This window comes from Rhea americana, unplaced genomic scaffold (assembly GCF_003343005.1).
Source record: "Rhea americana isolate MKP2758 unplaced genomic scaffold, rheAme1 scaffold_70, whole genome shotgun sequence".
Taxonomy (NCBI): Eukaryota; Metazoa; Chordata; class Aves; order Rheiformes; family Rheidae; genus Rhea; species Rhea americana.
Window position 1 is genome coordinate 3784695 of NW_028186868.1, and position 19948 is coordinate 3804642.

General features: G+C 34.6%; 1 protein-coding gene across 2 annotated transcripts in view; it reads right to left on the reverse strand.

Annotated features, from left to right (window-relative positions):
- The window catches only part of EXOC2 (exocyst complex component 2), a 137051-nt gene that overhangs the window by 20731 nt on the left and 96372 nt on the right, over nucleotides 1-19948 (reverse strand). For both annotated transcript variants that reach the window (XM_085321625.1, XM_085321624.1), the window contains one exon: nucleotides 18078-18219. In XM_085321625.1, coding sequence (XP_085177751.1) covers nucleotides 18078-18219 — 142 coding nt within the window. The remainder of the gene's footprint in view (nucleotides 1-18077; nucleotides 18220-19948) is intronic.

Below are 19948 nucleotides of genomic sequence, written 5' to 3' on the forward strand. Positions count from 1 at the left end.
ATACTATTTCCAATTAATATAGTGAATGTAATACCTAATTTAGAAAAGTAGTATTTTAATTTCCAAGAAGCCTGTACCTTTCAAGATAGTCTCCTAACTGTGGAAGAGAAAGAGATCAAACTTGTTTATAGGCACGAGCCTTTCACAAACTATAGCACCTGTATATGAGTATGTCATGCTACTTTACTGAAGTGTCCCCACCTACACAGTGATATCATCTAACTCACCACCCCTGCAGATGTAAAAAGAAAAAAAAAAGAAAAAGAAAAAAAAATGTAACTTGGAAATTCCCCATGGACATAACAAAGCAGCTCACCTCTATTCTTTACAACAGCATACAGGTTTCTCCCTTCAAAGACAGCTGATAGGAAATCAGCTTCACGTACCGGTACTACCAGTGGCCTATTTTCTAAATAAAGGTAGCTAGACAAGCCTGTTTCATCTTAATTAGTAAAAGCTCATTTGTCATCACACTTTGTTGTTTTCTCTGGATAAAAACATTTCTAGAAAACAGTTCGTAGTATCCTAAGAGTGGAACATTTATATCTGGCAGTAATTCTAAAAATACAAGAATTCCACCAAGTCATAACCTTTACCACAACTAAAGCTGCTTTATTTATTTGTTATATTTCCTGCTCCTTTTGACTCACAAAACATTTTTAAACTGATTTTAAAAAGCCAATTAGTTGTAGCAAACAGCAAATAACAAGTAGTGCAAAGAGTAACTTTCACTTAGACAATATTACTTCTGCCAAGGAACAAATATGATACCATTATACATTATTAGAGAAAAAAAGCTCTAAGGAACAAATGCTCATGAAAAAGAAAATGGAAATTTGCTTCTATCAAGGTAATGACGACCCAAACATACTTACATCTTTTAACTTTGTGCTTCTAAATTATACACTTCTGAGGCAAAAACTTTTACAAGTCTCACCTTATTTTTTACAAAATCTAAATTTAAGATTAGGTCCAGGACTATATTATCTCCAAAGTAAGTTAACAAGCAATGATTAATTCTGTTGTTGTATTATTTTCATGGACAATACTGTTTTAGAGAATTAAAGGAGCATCATCATATTCAATAAATTTGTTACTTCACGTAAGATTTACATAGTCTGATTCATAATACTGCTTTTGCTACCTACCAGTATTGTAATACATATCTTAAAATATGCACATGTCATATTAACAAATAGACATAGTCCAGTGTAAAAGAAAGGGCAAAGCTGGAGGAAAGCTGATGCTTGCAACTGATCTAGAACTGAAGATACAATTACAGCATTCACAGACATGAATTGGTATGACACATTTGAATCAACTAAGATGTCATACAAATGTTCCAATGTTATTAAAGTAGAAAACAGATTTACAGACAGTGACTCCAGAACATTATTTGAATTTAACCAAGACTGTAAAACTTTTCTATTGGTCACTTCCTGCTATTGCTGGAAACATTCCCTCCTTTAAACGGAGATGGATTTCAAGGTACTGTACTCACTGTTGTTTTGAGAGTACATTCAGAAGAAAATGCGAATGTGTAGGCAAACTGGAAACTCTCTGGAGAGATTACCCACTTATTTAACCACATTTCCTGTTTTTAACCCGTTTGTCCTAAGTCAGTCCTTAGACTACTGACAAAAATAGATATAAAACTGTGCTATAAATAGTACCTTAGCAGCTCTTTCTTGGTAAAGCTCAAAATGTTTTGAAATATCTATTCTTCATACTAGCTCCATATTAATTAAACAGCAAACCGGACTGGTGCTTCCTTTAAACCCTTCTCTGCATAACTCACGGTTATTAAAAATATATGGCCCTCTAGGAATCAGAGATAAAATGTAGTAAGAACTAATAGCGACCTAAAAAGGTGCTACTAATAATTGAAATTCAATGAAGAAGAAATTACTGGTAGTCTATTTGGGAAAACACTTTTAAAAAGTGCAGTTCTGAGGCAAGGGAGAACAGAGCCTAATCTTTGAGAGTCAGGAATGCAGAACCTAGCTAAATATTTTGAGAGCTGCAGTCAGAGCACTGCTTTTTTGAATTAGTTGCCTTGGTCTTATTTTCAGCCATAACACTATGTTCATGCAACAGGATGAATAACTGCAAGATTTGACACAAGTTGCCAGAAAACCATCTTCCAAAAACATTATACATGAAGGCTTTCAAGACTCGTTACTTGTAGTTTTTGAACTATTTTAATTATAGCAATGAAAATTATGCCACAGTGCACAAAAAAGAACCTGAAAGTTTCTGCATTTTAGACAGCTAGGAGCAAAAAGAACTCTGAAGTCTGTCAATACTGTGATTAATACTTTGGTCTACGCATGAACTGAAGTCTACAAGAAGGGTACACAAAGACAGCTTTGGAAGCACACACCATCACTGATTCTCTGCCCTTGTACATAGCCCGTACAAATGTGTTAAAAAAAAAAAAGAAAGAAAGAAAGAAAGAAAGAAAAGCTGCCATGCTGATATGAGCTATCAGCTACTACCTCAAACCTGTCAAAAGTATCTGAGGGACAGCTGAAGAAGTCTACAATGCAGAACACTTTCCTGCTCACAGATCCTTATCATTCACAATAGAATCTTCTGCTTCTTGGGACAGAACATAATCTGCTTTATCATTAAGGAGAAAAACCTGTAAAGGCCAAAGACTACAACATAAAATGAAGAGTTCCTTAGTGCAGATTGCTAAAGACCAATTTAATATACATGGATTTAATTATATGAGTTTTGTTAGGAAGTGGATTTACTTTCGTTTCTTTCATCAAACATGGTAAGGTTCAAAGGGCATTTTAACAACCCAGACCTGAAGGTCATGAGTAAAGGATGTTCCATACCATATTTGGAATTAAACCATAAAGACTCTCAAATTACTTAAATTACTGTAGAATAAACCAAATTTCAATTTGTTAACATGGTAGCAAAAAATAGAAATGGCAAAAGACACAAAATAAAAATAACCCCAAATAACCCCCCAAACCACCCTATTCCAAAGAAAGAGCCTATGCATTAATTAAAAAGAAAAAACCTACATAATTAACAGCTATACATACATCAAAAATTCTTAGGTGAGGACAATGCCTGAGATGCATGACCCATGGAAACCTGACTTTTTGTTGTTGTTGCGATTTTACTACTAACAATGTGGCCTGGTGCAGGTACAGTAACTTAAAAAATGCTCTACATGTACAGTTGTTCCATCAACATGTGGCTGTAACCCATAAACACTACCTTGATACAGAGTAAGAATACAAACAGTTAACAGCTAACAGTGTGCTACCATACTCATTTAGTAGTACATGAAATCTTACTGTATCTATTTCAGCATTAATAGTGTTAGGGCTGTCGACTCTTTTTTTGTGGGGGGAGTGGTAGGGATGGTGAATATAAGTAGTTATATGTGACTCAAGTGGAAACCCAACTTACTTGAATGAGTTGACTTGAGGTATATGAAAAAAATATATTCACTCAACTACAACATGACATATACCACCCTAACCAAAAGCATTGTTCTCCCTAAGCAGGAAACATCCTCTGAAGGATGAAATCCTATGTTTAAGATTCTTAGACAGAACAACCTCTCCTTCTTGGCATGAAAATGATTACATCTGATCATAGCCCCAGTGTTACGTGAACTTCTTCTACCAGCAATTTGTAAGCTGTAAGACAGCTTCCTAATTTTCTTCCAATGTTCCTTCATTATCCCCAACAAGAACTTCTTGAATTTAAAATTTTTTTTCCTCTCCCTTGTCCCCATCATTTTCAGCATATAATAGTCAAAGCATTAGGTATATAAGTTCTATTATCACTGAATCTCCACTATATTAAAAATTGTTAATGCTGAAGGATTTTCTTTTGATAAAGCAGGGAGTGTTATTAGTGAACAACTGAGATGCTGAAAAATCAGCAGGGTGTACTTCCATGGTATGACCAGGTTCCCACTGATTGCAGTAAAGATTTGTAAGGCAGCACTGTGATCCTTCCTGTGTGCATCCAGGAAAGCAACACTTGACAGAATGGGAACTCAATGGGTATTGTTTGGCTGCAGAAATTCTGAAGTTTCCAGTATATRTGAGCAAGAAGAACACTGAGGCAAGATACAGCATCCTACATAGGAGGGGGCAGACTGGTTAGTACATATATAGTGGATATATATTGAATACATTTTCCAAAGCACAATTTGCATCAACACTTTCCTCATGAAACAAAGTTAAAGCTGGCTGATCAGGAAACTGTTCTGCTGCTTAAAAGTGCTCTTTGAATCAGTTAAGAGTTCAGAAAAATACAGAATCAGCTTCTGTGGAATACAGCAGCTGGTGGGTGGTGGACAATATTAGTGTATTATCATATTGTATTATATTGTAAAACTAGTACCTAGGTTCTGTAAAAACATGGTACTAATATAGTTTCCAGTAGAGCACCCTGTTCGTCATTTACCTATAGTATTTCCTAAGTTCTTGAAAACTGATCCATTTAKAAATAAATAAATAAATAAAAGAAGTCATTGCGCACCCTCACTTCAATTTAGGTACAAGCTTCCAAAAGCCTCCATGTGTAAATTCATCAAATTTGGTGGTTCTTACCAATTAYACACGACTTACACTTTATAAAAGTGTAGATTGTGTCACAATTCCAGTGACAGTGACGAGTAAACAAAGTCATCAACACAATATAACCCCTTCCCACTGCCCCCAGATATCCCYACAGGAAGATTTATACAGTGACAAGAAGTGTCAGTTAGAAAAAAAAAAAGTATTTAATGGATGAAAGAGTCTAGCTATACCCACCATAAAGACACAGAACAATCAATTCAATGGAAAGTCATTTTATTTGTAAAGTATACTAAAAATCAACATCCCTATCAAAACTGTGAACTGTTGAATCCCAAAATCTCAAGCAATATTTCCTTTCATTAGCACAAATCAAGCATAGTCTACAAGAATATTCATTTATTTCTTCCAAATACATCATTTTTAAGGCACCCTGAAGGTGTCCTTTCATGATTTTATAAAACCTAAAATTATTAAAACCTTTCAAAACACATACTCACTCAGGAAACTGTGTGTTCTTCTCATAATTCCTGAAGTCAATGTTACTGTAATAATAGCCTGTCATATGCAAAATGACAGCAATTTCATAAATGAAGAATGGGTTTAGAGATATACTATGTTTATGAATTTACTTTGGTTGTCACTCAAACATTATGAATATTATTATAAGAAATCAGGAAGCTGAAGCSAACTGATCCAGAAGAAACCAATGCCACAAAGTATTTGGAACAATAYAGAGACTAATATTTTCAGTGTCCACTTATGACTGCATCTGTCTGATCTTCAAGCTATAAAAAAAAAAAMMCCCAAACCCTACTCACCTGAAACTTGTTCTATGTCTATTACAGTGACTTAAGACAATACATAAGTCAGTAAAAGATAAGGCAGACRCTGCAAAAGGAGGTATAGTATGGACTTTTTTAAAAAGATTTTTTTAAATAAGAAACTGTTGCTTTTTAAGTAAAAGTATTTCTAGCAGCCATAAGATATTCAGCTTTCTCTGTCTTTTACTGTATAGCTTTATTAACAACTTTTTAAAACAATTTCATGAGTTGTACTATTGGTATTGAATTTTATCAGTGGTATAACAAGTAGGCCAAAATAACTTTTTCTAAGATGCTGCAGAGACATAATGCAGAAAACAATCATATTTTTGGATCCTGATTCTTCACCGGTCTGTGGATGTTTTTAGGTCCAAAAATAGAAACAGTCAATCAACACAAATAAATCAGAGAACTGCCTCTCAATATTTTTACATATTCTCTTCTGAACTGGCTTTGTGTATCATTTATAGATACAAAGAATTTTTATTTGTCCTTTTATCTAAATCCAGYAAACTAGCAAGCAAATTAGTGCCAGAAGTATTAGTTTACAAGGAAATATTTATTAGTAGCAAATACTCTGTAGACACTGTGGAAGTACTGAATCATGGGAAAGATCTGAGAGAAGAAAGGACCAAGGACATTGCTAACAGRTATGGTGGTTTTTCAGCAGACACAGTAGCAGATTGTGCTTTGCTGCATTTCACTAAAGTCTCAAATTTGAGTTCTATGGTAAAATCTAGTTTCTCTTTCACAAACTTGGTTAACTCCTGTGATGACTTTGAAGAGGCAGCCATCATTTTGACTTTCAGTCAGCCCTTATTTCTACCAATGTACATATTTAAAAATGCAGCATCTTCTRCAATCAAATGCACGAAGACCAGCAAATCAGGAATAATTACTTTTAACAACATACCTTATATTTTACAGCAAAAAATGTCGTAACTTGAACTTAATGCAAAATCCTATTTATTGTGTGTTTAAAGAAGCAGGGACTTGGAACTAGACCATTACAGCCTTCAGAGATGTCACTGCAGTAAAAAGATAGCTTACTGCCCTCCATTACACAACGAAAAGAAAAAAAGTGATATCAATTGTTGTGAGGCACACACAGTATTTAGTGAGACTGCGCATTTCCTATTTATTAGAGCGAAGGTGAGAATTTGCACTATATTGTAACATAGTTACAATGTTACTATTTCACAATTTTTCATTTCCAAGTTTCACTGAATCCCCACTGTATTTTGCAAAGGGCACGGATTTGGAATGAAGAATGCCTTTGCATTATCTGAACAATAGATCCTTAACAACTGTTCAAGTTCAAATTTAACATTTGGAAACTATYTGGACTCAAGAGTGACCTACAATAACGGGAAAGCTTAAGAATTTTCACAGTTCAAAGTAGATTTTAATAATTTTGAATTACTCTCAACTAGTGAACAAGTCCAGCACTATAACTTCATCCAAACATCAATAAAGTTTAAGTGTTTCATTCAATTTAAATTGCTATTCATCATGTAAAGAAATTTTAAGTTAATGAAATGCTTGTTATTACAACAGGTCTGCTGTACTTTCAGAAGTCTATCATATTTTCCCACTTAAAAAGTAAGAGTTTAAGGGCTTGATAACTTGGCAATAGACAAAATATGCTCCAGGCTGAATTTTGTACAGAAATTTTGCAAGAAAGTTGACTTTTTTTACACTAAAATTTTAAATTAAAAAAATCCCTCCTCTTTCCCCTTCAYCCACCAGAAAATTTTACCTAACCATTGAGTAGACAGTTATTTTCCYACTCTGTTAGTTCATTTAGCTCTGCAGAGGCAAGATACATTTTAGGGATTGTATTTTCATTAGCTTTTTAAGTATTCAAAATTGCAACATCCTCTTCTGTACTTATTCAGAGATTTGAAAATGCTTGTTTTCATCATGCCTCTTTWGTCCTGAATTCAGTATTGTTTTAAGCTTTACCATAATCCTCTTATGTATCATTTCAAGTTGTAATCAGGAAACTGAATTGACCAGTGGGTTTACTAAGGCTTTTGGGCGTTCCCCATAGAGCTGTCCGGGACAAATCCAGCTTTTCTTAATACATAGCTCCCTACTTCTACACTAGTGGTACAAGAGGTACTGTAATGTTTAACATTTGTAAGGCCGTTTAAGAAACTCTGCTACAAGACACTAAGCGTCTTTATCGGGGGAGAAYGCACAGTGTTATGAATTGTCTCTAACTAGTACCTGCATGCCAAAGATTCAAGTGACCAAGCTATTCTCTCAGCAAAACAGTGTGAAGCATAAGACCCATATATGSAGACAGAATAATGACAAACATTATTCACTTGCCTGGCAGTCCTCTGCAAGAGAAGCCTGGTAATTTTGACCAAGCTGATACTTAGGCCAAGAGCAAAGTTTTAATTTGGGACTTTCCATTTAAATAACACACACAAAACTGAACCCTCATAATTTGAGCTAGAGAATGATGACGTAGCTAGAAGCAGTAGCAGACACAAACCTCCACTCCAGAACCATCAAAATAAGTGAGAGCCACAGCCACCTAAGAGTAAGTAACAATATCACACTGAAGTGTCCCAAACATGGGGTGCAACTTGTAAATGATTCGTGACATCTCAGTATTCCAGTGTACACTCTCTTCTAAAATTGTGAATGTCTTCAATATGACCTAATAAACCACTCCTTAGTTTGATGTTCCACAGTTTATGCAGCACATCATCTATCTCAGACCTGACTTTCAAAATAGATGCCTTGATTTCAACAGGGTTTTGCCTGCAGCAGTGACAACCTGCCTCCAGGCAGACCTAAAAAAATGGTCTGGGGTTGGAAAAAACATCCTGCAATTGGACTGTATCCTTTCCAACAAAAGATCTTTTTCTCCATCTCTAGCAGRTTTTTTCATCCTTCCAAAATGCTTTCTTGCATTTTTTTCCATGCCTTGAAGAGACCTCCAAGTGTGGGAAATATTTTCTAGWTGATTACTTATTTTAAATATTCTCTAAAACCAACATATACARATCAGTTATGGGTTAATGTCCCTAAAAAGAGGGTATCTAAAAAACTCTCCTCTGTTGTTAGATAGGTATTTCACAGACTTTCAGAGGCYCAAAGTGACAAGAACATATGTTCTTGAGATGGTAGCCTAGCGTCTTGGAACCTTTAAAAACTCACAGAAAGTTCCTTTAAAAATCAAACTTTACAAATGTTACATTTATGAAAACAGGAAGCTAAACTATGYTTAAGATATTCCGGCAAATAAAAGATTACATATTACATCCTGAAGATCAGTTTTTACACTGGCCTCCTATCACTTAAACTGCCTAAGAAGTGGAAGATACAATACTTTAAAGACAGTGTTAAAGAAGCTCCAAAGAATGAGGAGTTGTGACATCAGATAGAAGAGTTTCCTTAGAGATTTTCAGTAGCTACTGTTTTCTTTTTCTAGGTAGTTCCAAAAGACAARACTTTTCAGAGATAAATTTCCTTCTTTTGTGGGAAAGCAGGTGTATAAATTGAGTGAAAATCTAGTTGCTCTCACCATCACAAACACTTGCTCTTAAGAAAAATATACAAGTCAATAATAAAAATAGGCCTTTGAATCTGTAGGAAAAATGGAAAATTGGCTTTCTAGTTGCAAACAGCTGCAGTACTACTAAAAGGAAAAAGAAACTCCCATAACCTCCCCAACAAAGATCTAAGACCTTCCAGAGTTTCCACTACACAAATATGAGTAACAGACTATGTTTTGTAATAAGATCACCTTAYTGAAAACACCTTTGCATTGTTTGATAAAATGCAGATCCACATAAACAGTAAAAATTCACAGAATGGTAGAATTCTAAGGCTCGGTGATGTATTATATGAAAACYGATATAAAGAGATTACAATCTGATGTCTGGATCCCCAAAACAATAAAACATATGCCAAATTTTAGAGACTAAATTACCCCTATATTCTACTAAAATCAAAGTGTCTGCAGGACTGAAGGCCTAAACTAGATCTTAGAACACAAAAAATAGTGCATACACTAAGCTAAGGAAACAGAATAGGAGGAACTACAGTAAACATTATGATAGCATTTGTGCCTGTCAACTAGAAAGCACATTTGAAAGCATTCACTGTGTCAACACGTTAGACCACTCCGAATATGGCTTTGCTGATGATGTGATTTCTTATTACTTACACTCTACTGAAGGGGTTTGGGACAATATAAACCTTGTGCAGATCTCTCGCATGCATGCATGCAGTACTATCATAGACTCAAATCCTGAATTAGTTTTCTGCTTTTAGCAATGCACAAATCAGATGCTGTTACCAAAGACTGCCACAAAAATACTAAAATAGCTTAAATGTTTCTCAGAGAACATGCCTGAGGTCCAAAAATTTTTAGATTTCATTGTAACAATAAAAAGGTTATTGACATTTCACAAAACTACTTGAGACAGTTTAYTGTAAACTAACACTGTGTGAAACAGAAAACACTGAAATGATGAGGAAAGTTACACAGGTAAAAATAAATTTGAAATGCCAAGGAGGAGACAAATCTGACACAACTTCCCAGAGCTGGCTAGACAACAAAACAGACTTCTGCATTGTCAGACTGTGCTGGTAAGTTAATCATCTGGAGTTGCGATAACAATCATCTTATTTAAGTATGATAATAACCTCTAATACCACCAGCTGATATAAAGGGTACATGAACAGAAATTCTCGAGCCACAACAATGAAGACTAGGGTATAGTCTGACCAAGGAATCACAGCAAGATTTCTTCTTAACGTACAAACCTTTGTGTTCCCTCTCACCCTGCAGGTATAGTAAAGGAAGCCAGYCTCAGAAGGTTGTCAAAATTTTAATATGAGAAAGATCTTTCCTTATCATACTATTTTCCTTTTAAAAATACATCCTGCTTTAAAAATGAGATTTACACAATTCACTGCCTAATTAGTTTCACATTTTTTCTGGGAAGAAAGCAAGTTCTCCAATTTTTTAAAAATGCTACAACTAAAAAGCTTTTGGAGCCTAATTCCCAATTTGCAGTCTTTGTCAGAGCACAGAGAGAAGTGTCATAAGATATTGTGGGAAGGGGTTTGATGGGTAAAGCCAAGGAGAAGTTGGGAGAGATATGGATGACATAACTACTGGTAGGTTTGATAGCTGAAAACATTAAAAAGCAGAACTGTGAGTGAAGGCAGACGTGTGAAACAAACAGCAGTATAAGAAATAATAAAGTTGCAGGTGAACCTCTACTGCATCCCTGAACAAGTAACGCCTGCAGCCCACAGAAAAGACCAGCCAGCCAGAAACCTAACTCAAAATCTTTAGCAGCAGAAAATCTTGCATGCAAGGCATCTGTAGAGGCACAAGAAGATACCTAATACAGTCTACAAACAAATGCAACACAYGTGGGAGAGAGAGACCTGGAAAATGCAATGCCTCTCCAGGATAGTTTCCACTGGGATTTCTGTTAAATTAAATGAAGTTACCCAAATGAAGGTATTTTGACACTTCGAATGAAATTTGTCCTTGTATTTCAGGCAGCAAATTCTTTCTTACTTAGAAATTTAGTCTGTGATTCTCCTGTGAAGAATTACACACAGTAAACCAGATATAGGAATAGCAGTCACGCATTGCTATGCATGTTATGGATTGTTAAATTTGCTGGTTAAATGGGTCACTTAAAAATCTTGAATTCAACTCATCCTGATAAAAATTTGATTGTTGATAAACAACATTGTCATTACAGCAAGGAAATATTAACTAAGTATTAATCTACTACCATATGTTGCAAAAGCAGCTATTCTGAATGAAAAAGAGCATACTTACTGGAGTCCTGTGTATATGAGCACTCCAGTGTTCCTCACATACACGTGTACACAGCACACGCACACACACACAGAGTTGCTTTTTCAAGGGTCGATTCCTTTTTGTGCATTCCTAGCTTTATGTGGTCTCCYCTTTTTCCCCTTCATGCTTCTAAGATGAGCTGGCAGCAGCTCAGTTCTTCCAGGGTGAGGAAAAAAAGGGCCAGCTATACTTACCAGCTGAAAAAAAAGAATCACTCTGCTGCTGCATTTGCTAGCAGTTAAAGGTAAGATCCCTTTTCAGTAGTTAATGTAAGTACTGTCCTTGCCTCTGGACCTCATGTGTTCTCAACTGCAGCTAGAGGAAGACTGCAATTGAATTAAATATAATGGCATACAACGTACAAATGTGCAGGCTATGAGCCATGTAAGGGGGTAAGGCTTCAGCCTGTCCCCCTGCTTGGGGGAATCCATTAGCTGGATAAAAATAACTGATCAGCGGAATATATCCACAAATAGACCACAAACAGTCAGGCAATAGGCACTGACACGTCCTCTACCTGTCACCTATTTTTTATATGCAATAACAATGCAAAAGCATCATCACTTTTCCCCTTTCACATACAAATACAAAGTATAACTGGTGCTTTATACCCCCGACTCAAAACAGCAGAATTTGGCCTTACTGAAGTATAAAATGAAAGAAAATTCCTAAATCAAGGACATCAATAGTTTGATCTACAGGAATTCAAAATCATCTAACCCTAGTAAGATTTCTAAAGCGATCTATTTGAAATGTTAGAAGTAGTCTGAAGTATTACAGAGATTTCAAACCAAACTATTTTGTACATTTCAGTCAAAGTAATTGCCGACTTCTCAAAAAAATATGTTCTTTCTACTATATCCAAATGTTTTTAACATGTAAATGCACTTGTCATCTTAAATGTAAGCAGGGTGCTGGTGCCCCGAATTAAACAAAAGAAGAAAAGTTAGGGCTGACAAGTATGTTGCTGTGTAACTATAAATTAAAAGTGGAATACCAAAAGGCATATTTAACTGTTGAGTACCTTTTCATCAGGCTATTGCCATTAGAATTTTTTATTAGATTTTTAAATTGGGCAAATAACAGATAAGAGATGTGACAAGTATATTAAACCTGATTTAGCAGATCTGACGCACTTAATCTTTTATTGTAAGGTTGGCATTTTATATWTGAAATGCTTTAAACAATGCTCCATTAACATGCAAAATAAGAAGAAATTCACTTTTAACTCTACTATATACAGTTATTGCAAGCACAGAATATCTAAAAACACAACCAACTTCCAACGGAAACATGAAAACACTCAAAACTTTGAATGTAATGTGAAATTTTAAATACTATAAAAAATACCCAATATCTGACAACAATAACAGTGAAACATAGAAGAATCATATACTAAAATGTCATTAGACTAACTTCTACAACATTGTATACTGTGAATTTTGAATGTTGGCTAGTCTGGACAGCAGTTGGCATTTCAAAAATAACTTATAAAGGGAGATCACCATATTTGAATACTTCAGAAAATAAATGAACACCTCCCTTTTATAGGTAAACAAACTCACATTGACTATAATCTCAGACTGATGTAGTTATAGCATATCTAAACAAATAAAATAGAAATTAACCTTGCTTCATTATTAAAAAGAATTTGATGTATGTATGGAAAAGTTCACATTAACCATCTAAAAGACTGAAAGCCCACATACTACAACTTTTTTTGCTCATATTGCACAAACTTCAATACACGAGAACCTTTTCAATCCAAATTCAAAGTAACACAACCACTTCAGTAACTCTGCAGAAGACTCAAGGAATCCAAGAGAGAAAATGTAGCCTAACTTTACTGGTCAGGTGCCCAACATAAAATGCAAGCATTTAAAATATTATAAAATGCCAAAACAACAATGAAACAACTCTATCAAAAGACAAGAATGAAACAGAAGGAAAAAAATCCTCCTAAGCAGAATTAGCTGATTGCCACAAAATAAAAGGCATTTAAAAACCACACAYGGTAACTGATTAACTCTATGTTTTCCTGTAATCCCTTTCATCTTTTTTAACTCTGTTGGTATGGTAGATTAAATGAGAACAATGTTTTGAATAGGGAAAAAAATTATAAACTAGATTTCATTGTTGCTGCACGTTAAAATTGAAATCTTTGTTGTGAAGACTCCAAAGTCAACTATTAACAATAAATCTATATGTAAATCAGTCTGCCTTCAAACACCAGCAGTGAGTCTTATCTTAGATCAAAATAAAAGGGCAAATGTATAATTACATCGTGCACAAGTTCTTAATGACATTCAGAACTTCCATATTGAAAACAGTATGTATGTTGAAAAACTAAGCAATAAAAGTTTTAGTACATTGGCTAAATTAAAATTTGCACAATGCAAACTGCTTTCCCTCCCTTATATTTTAAACCATAACAAAAAACATATGTAGAAGTAAGTATCTAATAATCCTTATAAGAGGACAACTGTCTAACAGGACAACTGTCTAAGCAAGAAGGCCACATGCTTTTTCTGCATGGACAGAAGCATGGTACGAAACATTAATATAATATGATTTTCAAGTCATGCTCAAAAAGTGGACTTAATTTCATTCGAATTTCTTCTTCAGAACTCATAATTTATTATCGTATTTCTCATTCATCTATTTTCCCATCAATAATATCAGATGAGGAAGTTCCATCCCTAGTACTTACAGACTGCAAAGACATCAGTGATATGAATTAGAGCCAGTGAAGGTGCTTGGGTAAGACTTTTCTGAATATTCTGCATCTTATAAGACTTTGGGTCTTATAAGATGCAGAATATTCAGAAAAATATGAGCACTAAAGTTGACAGGATTCAAGGCAGGCACTTTAAAATGAAGACCAAGAAATGCTCAATAAGTTACTAACACTTGACAAAAAAACAAAAACAACAACAACAACAAAAAACAAAAGCAGGGGTAAATCCTGCTTTCACCTTTTTTCCTTCCTCTAGATTATATCTCGTACACTTTTCAAAGCTCGTAACTGCTGAGGATAGATTTTTGCTTGTAACAACTTAATTACTACAGAACCTAGTTTCACCTTCAAAATAGGCTCCATGTTGTGAAGTAAGTGAAATGATGCCTTGTGGGGAAAAAAAAAATCTATTATTTAAAGACTGAATTATACAGAATGGAAACCAGAAAATCCTCCTATTGTGTTTGTCTATATGGCTCAACAGAAGGATTGGTGGTAAGATATATAACTTCTGTACAACAGATTTATACTTATTTGAGACATTTGGCTGATGCTGTGTATCTTGACTTTTGTAGCCTTGACTCTAAAACACGAAAAATGTTGACAGCCAAACATTTAGGCTGTGGTTCTGTTCCTCAGCAGTACTATCAATATTACATAGTGCTGCAGGTAGTTACTTAATATTTTACGTATATATATATATACACACATACTAAATATATATATATATACATATATATATAAACTGTATGTGTGTATGTATCTATGTATACATAAAACCTTCTGCGAGCTGTGCAAAGAAAGTAATCAGTAACATTAATAGGCTGCCATCCTTAGAGGGTGAATGGGACACACTTTGCTAAAGCCTTTCACAAGTACTTGCTGAAAGAAAAAGACTGAGGGATTTTGTTGGATTCTACTTCAGGTGCTTGAAGGCTTAATGGTCTAGAGAGTACTAGCCTTCTTTGTCCTTTTATTTCCACTTCAAGCCTGTCTCTTTTTCGTATCATACTTTTCAATCCATTCCTGTGTTAATTCTATTTCTAAATCCTACCCTGTCCTAACTTATCTTTCCACCTTGCTAAGCTAGTCCTGTATTCCTGCTTGGTCCCACCTTGGTTCCTTGCTTGATCTCAGTCTTCGTCCACAAGCTTTCACTTCAAGTCCGTTCCTTCCCTTTAGTTTCCTTATTTTCTGCTCACATTTTTATTCTTCCCCAGAAACAATTCCACCCTTCCAAAACCATTATATTCCTGATACTCCAGATCTGGTATTATCTGCATTTTATTCAATCTTCCATTTTTTTCATTCTGCTAGGAAACAGCAGGGGGAGCATCAAGAATAGGAGAGAGTCAACTTGCTAACACCCGACCTCACACAATACACTGTTCAAAATAGTTGCAGTCTTGAAACACTGGGTTGGGCAAGAGCACAAACTGATCAGTAAATTCTTAATATCATTCCTAACTAATTCTTGAGTATTTTCATACTTAACATTTTTCTCAACTATTCTTTGCAAAAAGATATATCCATGACATCAACATGACCCCACTCTGGTCAAGTTCTCTATCTCGAGATGGAAAGCTTGAAAATATCAGACTAACCATGAAATTATTTACCTATTTTTATGTTTTAAATATGGGTAAAACAATGTCTTCTCTTTCAGCCTTCTTTTCTGAAACAATCTTTATTGCCAAAATTTCCGTTTTTACTATCACTGGCACTATTTGAAAGCTAATGGAAACACCAGATGAAAAACTTCACCCTGTTATGTATTGGCAATCAGAAGTAGTTTCCATTAAGGAATATCAAGGAACTTTAACTATGTAACATTATGTACCATTGATAGTATCACTAAGGAAGACAAATGAGGACTAGATGTTTTGCCCTGCTGATGGCCATCAAGTTTTTTTGCTTTAGAATCAAGGCTACAAAATTCAAGATTTACATAAATCAAAAAACTCAGAACAAATCTTTAAATTTTGCAGTCATAAAGATTACTGAAGAGTAGATATTAATTTCAACTGGATAAATACATTTTTCTCGCCAAATCAATGAGTTGATCTTTTCAACAAATCCTAACAGCTTAACCATATTGTAGACACAGTGTAACCTACTGCCAGTCATCTATATGTTATTACAGTTTAATAATTTTTCATGCTACACTTGGAGATGAGTTGGAAAGCAGGCCTTTATATTTTTTTAAAGAGAAGAATAAAGAGAGTATGTTGTAGCAGCACCACAGATACTGACTGAATCTTTTAGATCACTTAAGGGTAATATTTTCTCATCTATATTCTTGCTGTACAATTTAATTTTGTTGTGAAATCTACTTTATTGAAAAAAACAATAATATGCTTGCTGAACAGTTTTTCTCGTTGAATACTGGATAAAATCAAATTCTCACGTCCCWTGAGGAGTATTTCCTTTTCAATTCTTTTCAATAACGAAATTCATCCATCTTCAAGAAGGAAAACTTCCCAGTAACTTACTAATTTTATCTTCAGAGCCCCAAATATTTTCAGGATCAACTAAAAATTTCTGGGAGCAAACAAAGCTAAAGTAGTAAAGCAGGGGTTTTTTTTGTTTGTTTGTTTGTATTTACTAATAGTCAATAAGATGCATTTGACAGGATTTATCCAACAGAAAGACAGATCATTATAGTAGAGAAGCAAAGAAGAAGTGACTTTATATCCCTCAACAACTCTAGCTTGTGGACAAACAGGAAAACCTTCTATTAAATTGACACCTGTTGGCCAACAGTATGATATGTAACTCTGATCTTTAATGTTCACCAGCTTCACTTTGAATTTTGTCCGAAAGATGCAGAGCAAGCATGTAAAATCAACAATAAACTGGACAACATGCAGAGTAAGGCATGCCCCAATAGAAGTTGAGCATTCCCTCTAAAAGAAAAGATGCTATAGAACAATCCTAAAGACAACATGAGCCTAGTAAGTAGATCTCTGCACACTGTATCAAGAATTGAGTATATAAAATGCTGATACAAGAACTTTTTTCTCTCTTTGCTAGCTGATAGGAATACAATCATGCCAACCACAAATATGGTTCAAATATAATGAGAAGTTATATGAAATTATATATAATATTTATATAAATTATATTAAGATTATATATGAAATGTGCTAAGAGCATGTATTCCGAGCACAAAAGTAGTAACAAAAGACGGAAGAGACGCTTTTCTCAAGCATAATAAATCCTAAGTTCTTTGTGTTTTTAGGGCCCCAAGAGCAAGCATTGGAGCTCTTGATTCAGATTACAAATTTGTGTTTCTTGTAACATCTCCTAAGAAATTTGAAAGAGCTGCATAATTTCTACTAACTTTGCCATATACAATTCTATAAAGTTATGAACAGACCAAGAAAGTACAAAGTGCCATGTCAAACATYGATTTGTTGAAATGAATACAAGATCACTTTCAAAATTCCAAGTACTATATCCAAAATATTAGTGATTTAGCAATATTAGTTTTAGATATGATGAATTACCTGTTCAAGAGACCTAAAAGTTAAGAGCATGCACAGTATTAATCTTCTGAAAAATCAGTCTTGTTTATACTAAGCACCTCTAAAATGGAGGCTCTTAAAGCAACTAGATAATGACTAAACATCTCAGTTATTCTAAATAGTTTATAATTGCCCTTGCTTTGATGGTTTAACATCAGTTGCTGAACTACTGTTATAACGCATATTTTTTCATAATTTTACTTTTTCAGAACTGTAATTACATCTATTACAAATGTGGCCAGATTCTCTGGAAAAAAATCCAAATAATCTCAATGAATTTCATAAGAAAAATAGCAAAGATGTCTTTCATAATTCTTCTTATTATATATAGGCAACGAAGCAAAATAATCACAAAAAACAAGCATTAAAGAGATTATCAATGATAAAAGCTGCTCTAATCATCTAGGGTATTTGAAAAATGGTTTAGGAATTAAGTAAAATCACTGAAAAGAATTTATAATAAGAACTTGTCAAAAGTTAAAAACATAGACTAGAAAAAAGTTTTTAATTATACAGTATATTTTAACTCCTATCAATCACTGTTAAAATAGTTTCAGAGTTTAATAAGCAGATATTTACCTGCTGGAACAAGACAATCTTTCCAATCAAAATATCCTGCGTAAATGCCAGGTTCTAATGACCCAACTATAGGATCTGCCTTAGATTCAATGTACATTTCAAAAAGTCTTTGGTCCAGCTCTTTCAAAGATTCCATGCTAACCTAAAAGAAAATCCAAAGAAAGAATATATTGTTGTTAGGAATTACATTAAATACCCCAAAACTTACAGCCTGTTTTCTTTGACTTCCAGCAAAAAGTAGCAATTACTTAAATGGTCATTTCATAATTAACTTATATATAAGTGTAGGAATTTCCATATTATCACTCTGTGCTAGCCAGTCCAAAATTCTTTTTCTGACTGTGGGCAGCTACAGCTATTTTCTGGAAAGGTGCAAGAAATGTCAGAGTAGGTAGATATTTCTATAACTGCCTAATGTGCAGGATTTTTTTCTGCCTGTCAGGAGGTACTGATTTTGCACCAACTTAACAACTGAATTTTGCCAGTGCTTTAAATATGATCATGCCCATAATAATTTTGTCAATGAAATACAAATGTTTACTTAAAATCCACCTGAATATAAGGAAGAACTTCTTCACTGTGAGGGTAATAGAGCACTGGAACAGGTTGCACAGGCTGTGGAGTCTCCTTCCCTGGAGATATTCAAAACCCGCCTGGATGCAACCCTGTCTAACATGCTCYAGGGTGATCCTGCTGAGCAGGGGAGTTGGATTAGATGATCTCCAGAGGTCCCTTCCAACCTCAACCATTCTGTGATTCTGTGTGTGAAAATAATTATAATTTACCAATTCTAATACTACAATTTATCATTTTCTGCTCTATACTTGAAAATACATAGATTTATTAAATAACCTCTGATTTCTGAAACTGTCCATGTGAACTTCCCCACACTACTTTAAGGCCCCTCTGTAAAACAAATGCAGAAGTTGCAGCTCGTGAAGAGCTGCGGTATTTTTCTGTCTATTTAGCAGATCTCAACATGATTTTTAAGTACTCCACAACACTTGAACACACTGAAAGCCAGAGGAAATGTTAATTTTTTTATCTTTGTATCTGAACAACTTTAGATTTTATACAGTTCTACTTTATTAAACATATGTTGCTCACCTATGTAGTTACAACTTCTAAAGCAATTGCAGGACACAATGCACATCATAAAACTTTCAAGTAAAAATTCAGTATCTTAATATTGTTATGGATTCGAAACACAAATTAAATATGCTGAAAATGTTAAGTAATTTCTGGTTAAGTGAATTTCTTATTGTATCAGTAAGAGTCTAAGAGATAGCCAAGTAAAATTTTTAGACTGTTGCTCATTTCTCTCAACCACCAGGGAGAAAGCAGGTACTTAAGGTCGGACAATTTGCAGAAGCAAAGTGGTTTAAATGGGAGGAAGAAGGCAGTGCTCCTAAACAATTCCAGAGCTCAGAAGAAGGAAGGAAGAAAACAATTTCTTATCACTGCTTTTTCCGTGAAAGAAAGAGAAAGGGTTTAATTCTACAAGCCACAGAAGAATGGACGAATCTTTTTCATTACAGGGACCTCTCTAAAGTCTGTTCTCTTTTGGCATACCTATGCTGCTAGCAGAAGAGAAAACTGCAATTCTTGAGTAAGGAATAGACAGAAAAGCATTTTGGAAGGAAAACGTTGAGTTCTGAGGAAAGCAGAGATATTACTGAGGTCAAAGGAGCTGCCAAATCAGAAAAAAATGGAGAGGTGAGTAGAAACAAGAGATACTACCACTTCTCTGATTTTCTACTTGATGAACCTTCTTTGATTTGTCAAAGATGTATCTATATCCCAAAGATGGGATGATTTTCATGAGGCACTGAGAATTTGCCCTGGGCAAAGATCATGGCTGAATTCTTCTC